Here is an 18,831-nt window from a genome sequence, read left to right on the forward strand (position 1 = left end):
GGACACCTTTGATCGAAACCTTTCCATTTAAACTCAGTTTTCATATTTTGGGTCGTTTTCACGCTGGAATCCCAGTCTGAAAACCTTTAACTGGTCTGTTTCCAGCTGCCCTGGCCCAAGTGCATAGGAGAGTCCCCACAGCATGATGCTGCCACCACCATGATTCACAAAGGGAATAGTGATTTTGTTGTAATCTTACAAGTTTTTAATGGGGACCTGATTTGTGTCTTGCATGGTTTAGTTTTCCCATCTTTCAGTGGCAGGAACTCACTGAAAACCGTATAAGTACAAATGTTTAACATATATTATTAATGTATACATTTCTTTTTTAATATTCATTCTAACCACAGATGACCGATGCAGGGAATCACACAAAACTTGGGACTACAAAGTCTGGAAATGCCAATAATGTTTCATCTATTTATTTTAACAATTTTTGTTACTCATGCTTACTAAGAACTAGAAAACATGTTTAAAAAAATCTGTTTTTTCTTCAGATTATTCATCACATTATTGTTAATCTTTCTTTCCTCAAGTCATTTCAAAACACGGCACCATCTGTAGATTTAATAAAACATTTATTCACATTGATATCAGTACATTTCTGAGTGCATTTTTACATACTGTACTTGTGCATATAGATAAACTGTGTACTCCTCTTGCTGTCACATCTGACAAACGTGCTCATATAGTTTTTTTAAAATCCATACATCTACGGTTTATCTCCAGCAGCAAAAAAAAAGGAAACATTTCTGCAGTTTCACTTCAATATTTGTTTTTTGTTGTACATTTTCTCCAATAATCAGGACATGAAAAAAGAAACAACCTATCATGAGAGCAGATCTAAATAGGAGACAGATATATTTGACACTTTAACTTATAAACACATAGCATTCTCATACTAACATTAATACACTTTCTACTGATCTAGGCAACGGCTATAGCTCATTTTTCTCCTCTTGTTCATTTTCTCTCATACTTCCTGTCTCTTCCCACATTTATATGTCCTCCTTTCTCCTGCGACTCTTCCCTCTCTTTGAATTTCCGCCTCCTCTTTATTCCTGGACGTTGAGGATCTGTGCAGACAATCCGTGGTGCCAGTTCTTCAACTTGGCAAAGCGCGGCCCCTTGACCTCTGACTCGAATCGCTCTCTGTTGGCGAGGGCGACAGGACAAGGAGGTCACATCAGGAGAAGCAGCAAAGCAGGTGACGTTAGCGTTGTTCTAATGTAAGCTGCAAGCTTCTGCTCTAACACTGCATTCAACCCCAAAAAATATAGTGTGGCGTTTGAAGGATGTTTTCTAAAACTATTGCTCAGAATCAAATCATAAATGTTTATAAAACTGATCCTGTGCAGGGTTTACCCCAGAAAACCCATCCAGCTGGCTCAAACAGCTTTAAGAAGGAAAACAACCATTACTGTCATATTATATTGTTTTCTGGTAAGATACTAATATTCTTTTGTAGAGTATTTTTCATAATCATACAATTAGTTTCTTTTGATTGATATCCTCTCTTTTATATATATATATATATATTTTATAGTTAATTTTACTTTAATTTGCTCTCACATAACACTTGTTTATGTTGAATGTATTTGACTGGATCGTTACTGGACTCTTATTTTTATTTCTGAGACAAAAGTCTAAAGAAAATTAAAAAACATTTGCTTCCCAGGAAAGTAGATGAACCTTCACCTTGATTTCTGCAGTGCCTCCTCGTCTGGATCTTGCACTGTGATGACAAAAAGGTACAGAAATAATCAGAAAAATCAAATCAGAGCATGCAAAAAGAGGGCAGAGGAAACGTTCGGTGAGCATGGTACTGACGGTATTCAGTGCCAGTGATGTGAGCCAGAATCCTGAAGCTTTTCGACTGCAGGTTGGCGGCACGGCGGGCCCACTCAGACATGTCCTGGTTTGTGTCTGGTGCCCGGATCACGGCTTGGTACACAGGAGAAGCACAATCCACCACAGGCTCCTTGATCGGGAGAGCTCCACTGCAGGGTAGAGAGGAAACTCAGGTCACAAATGGAAACATTTTATACCCATATTTATAATTTTGCTCTTCTTTGGAAGGAACAGTCCTGCCTTCTTGATGTACAGGTTAACTACTGCCACTAGGGGGCACTAATAAGCTATTTTACATCTGTGACAGATCCAATAAACACAATATCTACTTGTAACAATACATATGTTTGTTTTAAAATGTGATTTAGAATATTATTTTTACGAAGTAAAATATAAATAAGTCATCATTTTTACATTAAAAGTCATAATTTAGAATTTTGATGATAAAATCAATTTTGAGACACTGAGCTATAATTTAGACTGAAAAGGTATCAATCGCAGACATTTTTGGATATATGAATATATCTACCACTTAAAATGAAATTGGCACAATTTATGTTCATTTTGTGACTCACAAATTCAAGATTCAAACTTTTAAAGTTATAATTCTGACTTTGGACTTATAAAACACAAAATTAGTTCAGTGAGAGCAAAAAATTAACAATTTAAAGAAAATATAAAAATATTATGAAAGCCCATTTCACCCACTTAAAAAATAATATATAAATATATTTTCAAGGTGGAATGATGGTAAAGAAAATTAGTTATAATTTAAACTTTTAAAGCCATGATTATGAAATAATTTGTACTTTTTATGTTGTAACATTGAGTTTCTTATTCCTAGCTATAAAAATTAAAAGTGTAAATTTAAACTACAGAAATGATCAGTTAGATGTCCTTAGAAATGTACCAAATAAAAATGATAATAGACATATTTTTAAGATGTGAGGTCAAACATTTAATGATTTTTAAATTCACTGTCATCATTTTTATTTTGAAAATTGTATTGTTTTAAGACTAAACTCTTGATTAATCCATTCTGTGTCTCATTCATTCTTTCTAAAATCTCTGATGCACCACAAAAACAAACTCACTGTCACTGAAAAGCTATTAAGGGACAATAAATTTCCTGAAGCACAACTTGATCCAATTTGTGGACATAAAGACACATTTATTGCTCCTCTATTATTAACAGACAGATGTGGAGGTCCTGCAGTAAGGGAACTATAAGGCAACATGACCGCATTCCTCAGAGGGTTAGGCAAGTGAGTTTCAGTTTTTGTCATCTTTTCGGATGAAATCACAGGTTCCAGATTACGTAATGCTCGAGATCTTCAACACAAGCTGCAGTCTCACACTTTTCCCGAAGTACCTGGAAGTACTTCTCAACATTAACGAGTTCATGAAAGAGTCACAGTTAGACGGTTCGTCCTTCAAACACAATGACACATAACCCATTATTACCAAATAAATGCACATATCTGTATATAAGTGAAGCATCTGGAGCAATGCACAAGCTGTTAGGGCACAAAGAAGCCATGAGTCTGAGGAGGATGGAAAGGCGACGCTGCTGTACTCACGCCAAAGGAGAGCTGGCCTCCTCGCTGGGTCACGATCAGGAAGGGAGGGTGGGAGAGATGGGTGGAGGACAGATCACAGGTGGGGTTGGTTTGTAGGATGGAATGAGCAGAGGAGAGTGGGTGAAAGGAACAGAGGAGAACATGGCACAGCCACTGGCTAGCCAGAAAAGAAAAGCCAAACAATCTACTGTTGGCATACTATTTGCATATTTGCAGCAGCATAGGCTTTGAGAGGCAATATTACACTGCCACAGCTTTTCAAATGTAATTGTTATACATGCAAAATATCTCTTAAGTTTAGAGGGCTTATAATGATCATCTTAGTGCCTAAAATGCCATTTTATGTTTTTTTTATTAGTTAAAATCTCCCTTTATTTCATAATTTTGGGGTTTTTTATGCCTGTTTTTTTCTGAAAGGTAACCTATTACTCTTCCTTAAACAAGTTACGATACTTCTATGGTCTAGTCAGTCTAGTCAGTTCTGCCTATTTTTTAGCTTCTTTCAGAATGTTTTACTTTAAATCCAAAAAATTCAACTCAGCATTTAGACTCGCACATAAAAATGGCTGTAAACAGACACATAATAATACAACTGTACATCTTTGAAAAGCAGAAGTAGAGCGTTTTGCACAACCCACAAGAATGCAGAAAGTGGTTTCGGGATAATTAATCAGCAGCAAAGCACTTGTCTTTTCCAGCAGCCATTGTACACGGCATACAGTAGTAAAACCAGCTGACCAATTATGCTAGAGTTCCGCTTGTGTTGCTAGGTGATGGGCTGGGGTTGTTGGGTGACGGCACAGTGTCTGTCAAATGTAACTTAACAATCAGGAAGTTTTAAACATGAACTTATTCTCAAAAACGATACACACCTCAGAAAACAAAATACTTGACTTAAACTACAGTTTCTAACCAGTCAGAGAACCAATATCGGCCTTCACATCTTGAAAGATTCAGAAGCCAAGACAACATGTTGTAAAAGGTACTTTTAGTCCTGAAAGGTTCTGCTGAAAAAACAAAAAATATATATGAACATTTCAGAAAAACTTTAGTTCCTGTAATGTATAAACAATAGAAAGATAACTGTGCCGAATAGTTACAGGAACTGACTAAAGGTTCCTGGAATTTGAAAGCATCTTTACCACATGAACCATGTTTTGTATTTTTTATATCTTATTTTGTCTTAATGCCTCTTAAAACCTGCATGTGAACATATTATGGACTCAAAAGCGCCACTGCTTGGCTTAAAGGGCCAGTTCACCCTTTAACAACAATCAAATGCATTCAGCAAATCAGAATCCATTTGCTTGTTTTCCAGCATTTAATTAGTTATTTATGAGAATATCTATAGATTAATATACTGTGTTTAATATTAGAGTACTTCCTCTTCTGCCTGAGACTTTCCTGATTTAGTTTAAATCTTTTAAATCTAACATAAAATTGTTGCCCACACTGAAATCATGTAACTGTGTTTATGTTGCTAAATCTGCTGCTTTTAGCTTAAGTGTTAATAACCGAAAGTGATGAAAATCTCAAATCATCAGTTGAGGATGGGAGATGAAACACTGAATTTATTCTGGTTTCCGGTCTCACCTGTCGTGTCCTTTGGCCTGCGACTGTCCTGCAATGGCGTCCATGATGGCGTCCTGTGAGTACATGCTGATTGGTGTGTTGTACTGGGCGTGAACGATAGTGGCCTTTCCGCCCGGGCCCCTCACTTCGATGGGTTTGTGGGTGGACAAGGCAGAGTCTTTCAAAGCGATGGGGTTGAAGCTGGGGGTGTACTCCACGCTGTCAGGCCACAGGGAAGCGTGGGAACAGGAAACAGATCCGGATCAGAGGCAGAAATTCAAGACGCGCGAGGTCACTGGTCATGATTTGACCAAAGAGGTCATTAACCCCATGTTCATCTTCCATGTTCGCCTCAGGTCCAGTTGTTTGATTTCACAACAGAGACACTCAGGTTCACCATTTTAATTCTTAATGTACGTTCACACTGCGTCCTGAAGTGACCCGAATCCAATTTTTTTTTGTCAAATCAGATTTTAGTTTTTTAAATGCCATCTGTGTCTGATCTCCAGTGTGAACTGCAAACGACCTGAAAGTTTCCCACATGTGCAGTAGAGGGCGCAATAATGACAGCATGAAGAAGAAGTAGTGCTCAGCGTTTGCAGAAGTAAACATGGATGCAAACGGTGGAGTGTTTGCAGCACTTTAACAACTGAATCCTCATTATAGTTCACCATGGTTGCTGTTTTTCTTCCCGCTTCAGCGTATCAGGATGCAGAATAGTGATATTTATCGAGTATCAGTGACGTCCAGGTGGGATGAAAGCCACCTGGATGTTAGGTTGCATCTGAATCGGATACGTATCGGATATCCGAGAGGCCTGGGTCGCATTCGAAAAGAATCCAACCTGTGCTGTTCAGACTGTCATGAAAAGATCAGACACAGGCGTAAAAAAAAAGATACATTACGTTAAAAAAAAAAATGGAATTGGGTCACTTTGGGCCGCAATATGAGGAGTTGATATGTCACCGGCTCCGCCCTCATGCAGAAGTAACGGGGCGGAGTAATTTTTTCCATACGAAAAAAATACTCAGATACTCACTTTGCAGCTGTGTTGGCAATGACCTGAAACACATCAGAGCAACATACAGACACACAGAAACAAAAAGGAGAAAGTTAAATTCAGTAACGGTAATAATATCACATTATGTTTGCATTCAACAATGTTCTTCAGTAGTCCCATGTTCAGGTCAGAATAGCAGCCATTTATCATCAGTGTGATGTTTCTCTGCTCCTTTTTTATCGCCAGGAATGACTGACAAGAACAGAAGTGTTTCAGGCACATGATGCAGGACACATTTAGCACAGAACAGACAGAAATATACACAAACGTAGCACAAAGTACCAGATCCATTTATGTCAGAACTAGAAATTAATTCTGCAGATGCCCTGTGCCCTTACAAAGAGACACAAAGGATTTATCTCTTAATAAACTGTCACCACCAAGAGGTTAGTAGGAGTCACAATCAACAAAATGTAGTATTTTTTTCTATTTTATTACAAGAAATACTAGTGTGGAAAAAAGAAAAAGGTAAAATTGGGTTACATGGTTTGTTGCCTGTTGATTGGTCGAATCAAATCTGTAGTCAGTCTGGTTCACTTTGTGGGATTTTCATCCAGCACAAAACAAACATTTTATTGTCATAATATTATAAGAAAATCTTTGGTTGTGTACAATAATCATTTTGTATTCTAACAAATATTATTGTATTGTGATTGATACTAAATTTTACAGCGTCAATCACATCAACTATTGATCAACACTGTTTTCTTCTTAAGCCTCTATGTTTAGTAAAAAGTCTGAATTTAGTCTGACTGCAGAAACTAATATTCTAAAAGTAGTCTTTTAATCACATTTAAACACTAATAGCCCCTTTTATGTACTTGTTTTCATATTACATTTGCAGAGCATATTCATGTTGTTTAGACAGAATGCAGATGTTTCTGTTTTATTTTCAAATACATTTTTCAGTAAGTGTTACTTCTTTAGAAATCAGGGTTACTATGAGAAATGAATTAAATAAATATTTAATATGTATTTAATAATTGAATAAATATCTTGATGAGGTCTTTCACTGTTTTTGTTTGAGAAAAAGACAATGCTAATTGCTAACTTGCCTCTAGTTAACTTGTTAGCGTCATGGCTATGGTAGCTAATGTTAAATTTGAGACCTGGTTTAAAAATAGAAATAGATTCAACATTTTAATTTAACAAGTTTACTGCAAGTGTTTTAGCTTTTTAGCTTACATCAGCTACTTCAGAGTAGAAACAAAAAACCAGCATTTGGTGTCAACAACTAACAAGCTTTTAAAACATTGCAAAAATTGATTTAAATTATTCAACATTTTCTCATTTTAATTACCATGTTGGAAATAAATTGGGTGCTGTTCTGTTAAAGGGGATTAAGCTAACACCATTAAGTGACTATTAGCCAATCTAGCTGTGAAAACAAAAAACATCTTTGGCTTTTTCAAGATGAGATATGGCCAATCTAAAAGCTCAAATCCCACCATAATACTCAGAAATTACATCAACAGAGAACAAATTCAATGCATCATAAACAACATCTTCCTAATAAGTGCCCACTCTAAAAGCCTGTGAAAAAAACTTAACCTGAGCAAATTTATTGTAATTGTTTTGTGTTAAATTCCTACGATAAATTCAAGAAAATGACTTCATCTGTTGAGAAGTTTGGGATCCCATAGGGAAAACAAAATCTAGGTGTCCTGATCAAGCTACCAAAAATGTACTTCATGGTCCACTGACCTATGACCTCAGGTATTTCACAGAATAATGCAGTAATTGGTAGATCACTTGTCTAATCTGATTGTAAGCTTTTATATTTTGCATTTATTACATGAGAAAACATCTGTCTTAGACAATTTAATCCCTTCTATTTTTATTTTTTTGAGTATTTTAGATACTTAAGCAGCCAAAAAGCAACACTTTGCGCCAAATGCGTTTACCTAATCTTGGGAAGGTTTGGTGATCTAACTGACTGGTCTCTGCAGACCGTGGGTTTGCTGTGTGTACAGTAGAAAACATGCAATACATGAGACATCTCCCTGCAGACGGGGGGTGCCCTATCTATCTTGGGGTTAGCATTCAGGGGATTCAGGATGATGGTTTGAAACCAGAGTGGAAAGTTCCATTACCCAGCTCAACAGCTGCTCCGACCTATCAGTGTGTGTGTGTGTCCTCTGAGAGGTGGGGCCACTGGCATGAATGAGATCACCGGCTTGGTTCCTGACGCCTGATGTACCTTTGGCTGTCACTGTAAACCAGCTCAGCTCCAGAAGGGAAGCACATTAACAGAGACTGATATCTGGATTTGATATGCTGGAGGTCCAGCAGGGACCACTTAAAAAAAAAAACCCTAAAAAACTAAAGGTACTCAATACCAGTTTTAGCTGAACTTTGGACATACAATCTTGCAAAAGTCTTAATTTTCCCTAACATTTTTGTATTTTATTTTATTGAGAAAAACCTACAGAAAGTACGTATTAATTGCTAAGTGGAATAAAAACGGCCCATGGCTTTCATTATATTTTATAAATAGACATTTTAAAAGTGCGTTTAGACACTCGGCCTGTCATGATGGCAAATTTTGTCCCAGATATTAATACAATAAATGTTAATGTTAGTTTTGAGACCATTTTTAGTTAATATAACGATAATGACATAATAATACAAGTTCAACAACTGGACAATAAATTGTCCCACAAATTATCGTGATAAATGATAATATTGTTTTGAAGCCATTTTCAGGTAATGTTTGGACGATGGCATAATAATGCATGTTTGCTAATAAAGACTAATAAACCTTAATGTTGTGGGAGATATATTAAAAAATCCAACATAAAACAAAAACATCAACCAAAATTATCAGTAAAATGGATTATAAGGTCAAAACTATCCTCCAAATATATTAATGATTATTGCTGTGACATACTGCCTTTACTGACACCCCTAAATTAAGTTCAGATGTCACCTTATTGTCAAACACCTGCATGCTTTTTAATCTCCAGGTAAATCCAGTTGTGATGTGAAGAACCAATGGGTTTGTTGGAGAATATTGCAAACAGCAGATATGAAGACCAAACACCCCAGCAGATGTGTCAGGGAGAAATAAGCCAGAGAAGCAGCCAAGAGGCCTGCAGAAACTCTGGAGGAGCTGCAGAGATCCAACACTGAGGCAGGAGAATCTGACATCCGACAGCTGTCAGTCAAAAGCTCGATAAAGCTGGAATTATTTTGAAAAGATACGCTGGAGGAAAGATGCGACTCAAGCAGAGGTTCGTCTTGCAGGAGGACAATGGTTTTCAGACATGTATGTTAGAATGGCGTAGTCAAAGTCCAATTCTGAAAGAACTCAGGACTGAAGACTTAGTTGATCCTGCGCCTTTTTATGTCTTGCTTTACACATTACTGTTTATTTAGAGAACACAGAAGAAAAACTAAATACATAAATGAGAAAATGTCTTTTGCAGCAGCAATATTGTTGCCATCAAAGATCGATCCACTGAAAACTAACTTTGTAAGAATGGAGTTGATTTCACTTCGTTTCTACCATCAAACTCCATCCCACCATACAGCCAATTAAAATCACTTTTTTATGTTTTGTTTTGCACTGATTCGAGTCCTCACATTGATTCAATTCAACATTTAGCGTGCACCAAAAATCCCCTCTACACATGGACACACACGTTCTTCTTGTCGTGTGCACGTTGCATTTTTTAAATCTTATTTTATTGTTGCTGAATACATCTTGAATGTTCTCTGGAAGATCTTTGTAACTTACTTTAATCATAAACTGGGAAGTTTTAAATTGAACAAAATGACAAAGTCAAAACTCTTACCAAGCTCTAGTTATTTTACAAAATACAAAGTGGGAAATATTTATTCTCTTGAAGCCGGCACCGGTTTATTACAACTGATGTTTTGAAACTGCTGTGGAAGGAAATGACATCATCCAGTTGGACCAGACATGATCTGGTCTTTGAGAAGAAAATGTTCTCTGAAGTTCTCGTACTGGTCCCAGTGTTCGTACCTCTCACATGCGACGCTATTTGAAGATAGCACACATAAACACGTCTGGCCTCAAACCAGGTAACAGAATAGCAGCAGATAGAAGTTCAGTCAAACTGGGATCATTATTACAAACTGGTAATAACCCATGCTGAAGGTTAGAGCCCCAGTTCAGGAGGAAAGACTCGCTTAGGAGCTTTTTTTTTATTTACATCGATAATGATGGAGCTTAATCCAATTAAAAGCACTCAGCCATAGCTCAGAAGTTTTATTAGTTCAAAAATGGTAACATAATTCCTTATTTTATTAATTTAATCTCATTAGGGAACTTGGAGTGTAACTGGAAGAGTTTTTGGTTAAAATTGTTTTTAAAGTTTTGCTCAGACACCAAAAATGGGACGGTTTTAATTACTTAAAGGTTCTCAGTCCATGTTTTACTGGCCTGCACTTTTTCAAAGTTGCATTTTGTAATTTAATGAAAAGGTGAACAAAGGTCAGCTACAGACCTTGCAGATGGTAACTGATTTATTTTACTCCGCAAACATATTGCTTTTAGTTTTTAATCATTTGTTTTGCTTCTTTAAAAAGCTGAAGAGAATCGAGCTTTGCAGGCAGAAGGATCCCAATTATAGCAACTTGTCTCCTGTTTGTGTTTGCTGACCTCTGACCTCCTTGCAGTGCTTTTTCAAGGTGCGCTACAGATTTCTAACACTAGAGGGCACCATGAGTCTGATGGGATGGATTTGTTCTCTGATTTTCTCCTCAACATGGACAGACACAAAGACACAAACCCAGATTGTAACATTACTTGTCGATTTGTCTGCTTTTTCCTTGGCAGCATTTTGTTTTCATTGCTTACCTTCTGGTGTGGGATGACGGGCATCGGCGAATCCATTCTTGGAGCTGCCGTGGGAACTGGTACAGGGCGTCTGGATCTACAAATATATCAACATTTTTATGAAACATTTATTAACTTGACTGAGAAACTTGTTTCTGTTTGGAAGTTTGAGCTGCAGAAAGGAGAGGAAAACTTGAACAGTTTTAACTGTTTATGCTGTATAAGTCATCCAAATATTAAAGATTATCTGAAAATGTATTTTGTTAATACTTAAAGGTAAAAAACTCACAGTTAAACATTTTCTATTACCTGTGGAGCAGCTTTAGCAAATATCTGAGAACAACTGAGACCTTCCCTGTGTATTTTAAAAAGCAAAATTGAAGCATATCTGTAGTTTTATTGATATCTAGTCAGTTTTTGTATTGATTTATAAGAATTTCATTTGTTTTTAATTATTAAATATTAATGTAGATTCTAGTTTAGCTAGATTTCCTCAAGGATATTACACACAATATCCGTCATCATAAAAGATACTGTACACTAAGATCGCCTCCATATTGTGAGTGGCAAAAAGCAATGAAAGCCAGTTCTGCTCTAAATACTAGAAATAAAATGTGCATATAGGTCACATAAGGTATTAAAAGGCATTATTACAATCTGATAAAAACATCAGATCCAAAGTAAATCTTAACTCAGAAGTTTGCTGCTAATATTATGGCTTCTTCCTCTCTGAGCGGCTTTTCAGGCAACGTCAGGACAGGATTTCCTTTTCACTATTGTTCTAACTGCTGCCTGGATCTTCCCAATGTCTTTTGCTTTTGAACGTAACCTGCTCTGTGACAAACAGGCCTGCTTCCTGAATAATATGGTGGTTGGAAATACGTACATAGAAATGTCTGAACAGTTGGACGTGGAACCAGAGGATGAACCAGGTTGTGCAGGAACTCAAACAAGCAACGTGTTTGTGGTAAACTTTAGAAAAACCTTAGAAAGACGTCGTCATCATTCTCCACTGTTTAAAGCAGCAGTGCTAAACTCAGTTACATTTTTGGCCATGTCAACAATTAGAATGCTCTGAAAGGGCTGGTTGTGCCCATTGGACTGTTACAAAATGATTATTTGTGTTAAATATTGAACACCTTTACATAGTAATCAGTCCCCTCAGGATTTTCTGATTGTTTCTTTTCTTTCAATTAAAATCAAATTTTGTGGTGTTAATTTTGAAATATTTGTAAGAAATCTTTACAATATTTACAATATTTACCATTACTATAACTTTATATCAAGTAGTACTGAGTCAGCAATCACTTAAATCCAATGTTTCTGACCAATTTTCAAAATAATTTGCAGAAGAAATGTGGGACTTTGTTGATTTTTGTATGAATTTTGTGGAACTGTGAAAAACTGAAGGGACTTGATGTAATTTGGAGTCCAAAGGGCCACATAAAAAGCTACGGCGGGCCAGATTTTGCCCTCGGGCCTCGAGTTTGACACATGTGGTTTAAAGGGTTTAATTAGGGTTTAATAACTGACCTAAAGAAAAACAGTAAGTTCACAAAATGGTTTCAAATGAACACCATTGGACACAAAAACAATTCATTTGAATGAATAAATCTGAAGTTTTTGGTTTCCAAGCATCTTTCTTTTAAAGGTAAAATTTCCTCTCCCAATCTGGTGGAAGCGCTGGCGATGTGCTGGAGGTGGGTGATGAAGACAATGAAGCGTTCACATGTCTGTCCTTGGCAACAACACTAAACTAAAAGCACATGCTCCATTTTTCTCTCCAGTTTTTTTGTCTGTTACCTCACCTCATACCAGTAGCTTCACCATCACTTTAGGCCATTAATGAGAACATGCTATGCTTTTAATTACATTTTTAAAAAATGGACAAAAGCACAATTTGATTTGGAAAAACTGTTTTTTTAAGCAACGGAAAAGGCCTAAAAGCCCAAAAGTTGTATCAAATTAGATACCAACACTCCCTTCCATCCTTTTAAATTCTCTCTTAAATTCAAAGTTATTTCACTGAAGATATTGCTCTACTTTCACACCTATTTGTTTGAGTGGTTGCTTTGTTTTTGCAGGCTCGCTTACTTCTGCATGGTGAGCGTAAGTTTGTTGATTGCTGACTTGATCTTGTTCTGGGCGTCCAGGTGGCTCATCCCATCGGTGTTGACCCCGTCGATTGATGAGATGATGTCGCCCTGGGTCAGGCTGCCGCCTGCTGCCTTGCTGCCAGGAGTTATCTGAGAAAGAAGGTTTAGAAATGCAGATTATGCATCAGGTGCATTGCTTTGTCTGAACATTGTTTAAAATAATTTATAAGTTATTTTTCTATTTCACTTAAAAACTTGTTTTGCGCCCTCTGTTGGAGGCTTTGAGTATTAAAAACAAACACTTCATGCTATTTTCAAAGTAGTTGGGCATTTCTAAAAAAATCACACACTAAATAATTAAGCATGAAATGACATGTGTCAATCAAGATATTTCAGGAACAAAAATATATTGTCTCGGTTGGGGCACAATTTTTTTTTTTTTTTTTTTTGTCAATTTCTTGATTTACTTCATTGTAAATGTAGCAGAACTTTTTTTTCACACTTGAATTTACTGGGAGTAATATTTCTTTCTTGGGATTTGACATTTATGTTGAGTCCTGTTTTAAATCAGCTAATCTCACCAAAATTACATTTCTATTAGATAAATGCCAGAAAAATGAGAAAACTTTATCACTTTAAGATTCAGGAGTGCTTTGAACAAGTTGGGTAGTGTCAGAGGGTGATGTCACTGCGTTGTAAGCATCTTATTGGTTTTTATATTTAATGTATTGTATGGAGATTGATTGTAACGCTTCAACTCAAAAAGACTTCATCTTTGCCTGACAATGTGAAAATCAAAAGAAACAAACTAAGCTATCAGGAAGAGACTTGAGGACCTCAAAATGCTTAATTTATACTTGGGTACAATTTGCAGCTGCTTAAAGGTGCAACAGATCTGTTGGGCCACAGTCTGTAAAATGGCACCATAATACAAAATAAAACAAGTCCTGTACTGACATGGGCTGAAGAGCCACTAAGTGAGGATGAAGCCATAACTCCAGGATCTTTTGCTGCCTGAGGAACCGGTGCGCTTCACAAAATAGATCCAAATTTCAGGATATCAGCTCAGAGGACAAATTGGTCTTCAAGTGAAGCATGATCCTCAGAAAACCAACAAATTAGCGGTTCAGAGCAGCCATCATAGAAGTCCTGAACTCTATGCCATAGAATGTGTTCAAAGCTACCAAGATGGCCGACAGAGCTGACTCAGTCACACCAGTTCTGTCAGGAGGAATAGGCCAGAAAGTGTCCAAAATGTTTGACCCAAATCACTGAGGCTATTTGTTTCAGCCAAAAATATCCTTTTATTCTGGCTGAAGCTACTCTAAATTATTTGGGCAATTGCCCTAAAATGGACCTAAAACACAAAATATTTAGTCTGATTTTATGGCAGATTGAATGAACGAATTTGTTGTGCAATGAATTGGATAAATCGTAAAGTTTGGACAAAAAGTTTAAGTGAATCCAGAGCCGTACAGTGTTGGTCTAGACTTACAGTCAACTCGTTAAAGAGTTAAAAATAAGCAATGCTGTTGATGCCTATGGCTTCGTAGTGATTGACTCTGCTTCCGTTGCCCGACACACAAACACCTGCTACTGACATTCATGTAAAAGAGTCTTGTCTGATTTGTATACTAACCATGTTTTCCTAAAACTAGCCACCTTTTCACTCAATTTCATGACTATCACATGTCCTTGATCGTGCTGTGCAGCCTCTGCTTTGATCTGCTTTTTGCACTCCTCTTTCATCCTTTGCTATCTGAGTTTCAGCGATTAGATCCATGTGGGCAGTGACGAACAGAAAAAATGAAAAAAACACATTAAATAAAGACATTACTTCATATACACTAGAGCCCAAGTCAAAGCAGGGTAGATGATTAAACATACTTTATTGTATCTTGAATTATTGTGCCTGAATATCAAATGTTCTGTGCTTTTTCAAAAGTCAAAATGGATTCCATGGTCACATATTTTAGCTAATTTCATTAGCTATCCTCAGTGACAATAGAATTGATTTAATTAAAGCTTATTAATGCACTTAGGAACATTAGAGTGTAAGATTTAGAGATGCCAAATGATATATTTCAATATTAAATCAGCGGTTTGTGCTCCGGATTCTGTGCTTTAGCTAACAGTATGTAAGGAATCCACTGTCTCTTTCCTTTCTTAGTTCTTGGCAAAAGCAGAAGGAAATCCAAGCTCAGCAGCGTTACGTCAAACTGTAAGGCCACCCTGAGCCATCATGTCAAGCCCCAGTGTTTTATGTTATGTTAACCTGCAGGAGGGAGGGACACAGAGCACAGATAAAACGATTCAATGTCATAAGGCCAGCATTGAAAACCGTCATTGCCCGAGATCAGAGGATAAACAAACAGATGTCAGCAGCTGCAGAATGTGGAGACAGGAGAACAGGTGAGTGTCCCACCTTCATTTTCCCACTTCCTTCAGCCATCTGGCCTGCAGGCGCAGCTCCAGAGGCTGAACATGAAACTGACGAGCAGCGAGGAATTAAGCTTACTAAAGGTAACACAAGCTGTCATTAGCCTCCTCACTTCTTTCCCGCCCCTCCATCCATCTCTCCTCTCATGCTATTTAAAGCTAATGCTGCTCATACGGCAGCAGACATGCCAAACAGTGACTAAAGTCCTGCTCACATAATTAATCTGAATTTGAGGTTCCTGTGGTGTTTTTTTGTTTGTTTGTTTTTTTGTTAAGGTCACCACCCAGGGCGCCATAATCTGTGGGGCAGCACAGGTAACTGTCAGATTAGCACCAGATTTATTAACTGTTTCTGTTATTTTATGCCTTGATGTTTTTAAAACTCAACAAACATATTTCTCTGATTGAAATATTTCATTGCTGCATAAACAATACATTTATCTTCCCAGGTGCCTCTTGAAAAATAAATTGTAGATCTGGAAGAGTTTTTTTTTGTCTGATTAAATAAAGGTTATTATTCTTACAATTAATGAGGTTTTGATTTGTATTTCACTCGTCCGTTCAGTTTGGAGAAGTATTTCTGTGTTGTTCCCAGTGTAAACATCCTTAAAAATGTTTAAATGAAATGCTCCTCTGCCTGGCTAATGACTCAAAACTTTTCCAGAAATCAATTCCTAATTAAAGAGTGTATGTTTCTAATCCAAGATACATATAAATAAGCATTGCTTATTTACCTTAAAGTAAATAGGCAGAGCTTAGCCTGGTGATGCGCATGTAAAGCCTGGTGGCCCGCCAGGCTTACAATACACCTGGAGAAACCGTGTAATGATCTATGGGGGAAATAGTTTTGATACAGTTCAAAATATAAATAAAACAAATTAATATTTTTAGGGTGCAGAAGAAGAGTCACATGCTGAATGACCAGGTAATTCAGGTAAAACAACAACAACAATATACCAAACTAGTTGATAAACATATTGGTTTTTAGTACAATGTTCCTGTAGGGAACTGTACAATTTGTAATTTAGCTCTGGATTTACGGAGCATTTTTAAGTATTTGACAGTAAACACTACCGCTAATGCTAACACCTGATGTAGATCTTAGAGGCTGGGATGCTAATGCTAACAGAGAGTGGTGCAGGCATCCTGATGAAGGTAATGTAAAAGTAGAGTGAGGACATGTGAGCGAATTTTATCACCATTACAATTTTGACCAATGACATCACATTAGTGTGTTTTTCTAAAACGCTGCAGCGCTAATTAGCAGTACGGAGAAGCAGCACTTACTTAATATGCTCCACTTTAATGCAACAAACTTCCAGAAAACTGCAAAACAGTTGAAACTCCACCTGCTGAGCGTTGTCTTCAATTAATTGTAACTGAAACATTGATTAATATTTGATGTACTTGATGACAAAATGTGGCATTTATTGCTCGTTTCATTACTGCATTGTGTTGAAATGCGCTTTAGAAATGAATTTAACTTTTTTGCATAGAAAGTTGGCATCACTGCAAAAATATTCCTGACTTTTCACAAGTCGTGTTCTATTCTGGAAATCTCTCCTGAGATTACAGCGGAGCCTCTCTGTCTTCATCCCATAAGGTAACATTACATAATCTGATGGCTGGCTCCTCCTTAACACGCAAATCACACTTTTCTGCACGCACAATCTACCTACTGCGAGCATAACGTGCATAAATGTGAGCTGTGAAGGATAAAACTTGAAAACTTTGTTCTAGATTACGTACTGGACAATATAGGAGGTGGTAGATTTAGCTTTGACCTATTTCCAATTGAACCAATTACTAGATGCATTTAGACACAGCAAATGTACAAAAATGTAGGTTTTATGAGTTACCAAGTTTGATTGGCCAGGTTTTATAGAACATCCAAGATGCTTAGCTGCAGTTTATTGTTAACCACGCCTTACTTGTTGCTTTCTTTTCATTCCCAACTCTTCTTACCCTGGAGATGGTGAGGGGCATGTTGAAGTCCTTTCCTCCCTGTAGCCTGAAGCCATACGGAGCCGGGCCGTTCAGAGTCACTGTGTACGTAGTCATCTTCTGCTTGATGTCAGCACTCCTCCTGCGAACGGCACTTTCTCCCCCTTATGCCTCGCTGCCGGTTATCCTTTCCGTCCCGGGCCTCAGTCCCCTGGTGGCTGCAGGATCCTCCACCGCCCGTTACTGGCTTCACAGCCGTCCCTCCTCGTCTGAGTCCAGCTCTCAGGACAAAGGCCACAGGGAATGGTGGTGGTGGTGGGTAGGTGGGTGGGTCAGGTGCTGTGAACCTCTGAGACACACACACACACACACACACACACACACACACACACACACACACACACACACACACACACACACACACACACACACACACACACACACACACGCACACACACACACACAGATAACAGGGTGCAAAGCAAAGCTGAGCCACTCCAGATTAACAGAGTCTCAGCCTGAAACCAAAAACTACCGAGAAACACAGAATCTGTGTGGATTGGGAGCTTAAAAAGCTACTTTTTAACACAAAATTGAGGTGAAGGAGGATTTCTTGCCTGCAGGGTTGGTGAGGTTGAGGGACACACAGGCTAAGAATAGCAGAGACATAGCAACAGAGACACGGGGACCTGGGCCCCGTATAAGGCCTGTAACACGAAGCCCCAGAATGCTTCACTGCCCGATTCACGTCGCTAATATAGACCCCTCTTACTGCAACACATTCTTCCTCTCTCAGTGCTATCGCTTCACGCTGCCAGCACCTTATTATCTGTAATCAGGTTTTTGGTGCGTCGATGTTTAATTCTGCATGAGAGAGTAAACAACAAACTGACATCTTGGAAACAAACCTGGCAGGCTGTTGCTGCCGCCTGTTCGCCGTAGATCTGTGCGTTTGTCATTTGGAGCAGTTTAATTAGCAGTCAGCCACAGCTGTTAAGGTTAAATGAAGGGGAAAAAATGCTGATTATTTAATGGGTGGTTACAAGCTGCCCTTTTCTAAATGTCACCTCCAGATGTTTCTAGGAACCAGTCACCTGCAGCCACACATTTAAAATCAAAGGCTGTGCAAAGGTGTGATGTTGTGAATCAGATTTTTTTATGCTTTTGATTTTCAGCTCTTTATATTCCAATATAAATACAGAACAAAGAAGATAATAATAGCTTTTGACTTTTGCTACATTTTTTCTTCTACCAGAGCAAAGTTGAAGGACAAAGACCCAAAACTTCTCTTCGGTGATTTAACTCTTCTAATTTTGGACCAAAACACTAAAGAAACAACGTTTGCCAATTCAAATATGAGGCAAATTAATAAAAATACTTCCAGAATCTCCTGCCAATTAACTCTACCTGGTAAATTTGGTAAATCCAGACATTAAAAGGACAGGAAGTAAATGCACCGGGGTCAAGATGGGACAGAAATGGTGA

The 18,831-nt window shown here is 37.7% G+C and overlaps 1 protein-coding gene across 2 annotated transcripts; it reads right to left on the reverse strand.

Annotated features, from left to right (window-relative positions):
- Positions 1–561: 561 nt before the first annotated feature.
- On the reverse strand, positions 562–17,663 carry ldb3b (LIM domain binding 3b). 2 transcript variants are annotated; one of them, XM_055043170.1, is made up of 9 exons: positions 17,368–17,662; positions 12,962–13,113; positions 10,889–10,964; positions 6,043–6,065; positions 5,025–5,222; positions 3,432–3,455; positions 1,831–2,000; positions 1,699–1,735; positions 562–1,152 (listed from the first exon to the last, which is right to left on the reverse strand). In XM_055043170.1, exons 1-9 carry the CDS (start codon positions 17,461–17,463, stop codon positions 1,056–1,058), a joined length of 873 nt encoding a protein of 290 aa, XP_054899145.1. In that variant the 5' UTR covers positions 17,464–17,662; the 3' UTR covers positions 562–1,055. The 2 variants fall into 2 exon arrangements, with proteins under 2 accessions (XP_054899145.1, XP_054899146.1); XM_055043171.1 differs by lacking the exon at positions 3,432–3,455 and having other exon boundaries at positions 17,368–17,663.
- Between the last annotated feature and the right edge of the window lie 1,168 nt (positions 17,664–18,831).

The sequence above is a fragment of the Poeciliopsis prolifica genome, unplaced genomic scaffold, assembly GCF_027474105.1.
Source record: "Poeciliopsis prolifica strain line A6 unplaced genomic scaffold, Auburn_PproV2 SCAFFOLD018, whole genome shotgun sequence".
Classification (NCBI taxonomy): domain Eukaryota; kingdom Metazoa; phylum Chordata; class Actinopteri; order Cyprinodontiformes; family Poeciliidae; genus Poeciliopsis; species Poeciliopsis prolifica.

Coding starts and splice junctions, on each gene's coding strand:
- ldb3b (XM_055043170.1), bottom strand. CDS start 17,463: ATGACTACGTACACAGTGACTCTGAACGGCCCGGCTCCGTATGGCTTC. Junction 5,223..6,042: donor ATTGCCAACACAGCTGCAAA/GTGAGTATCTGA, acceptor GTGGCCTGACAG/CGTGGAGTACACCCCCAGCT. Junction 2,001..3,431: donor GAGGCCAGCTCTCCTTTGGC/GTGAGTACAGCA, acceptor TCTACCCTGCAG/TGGAGCTCTCCCGATCAAGG.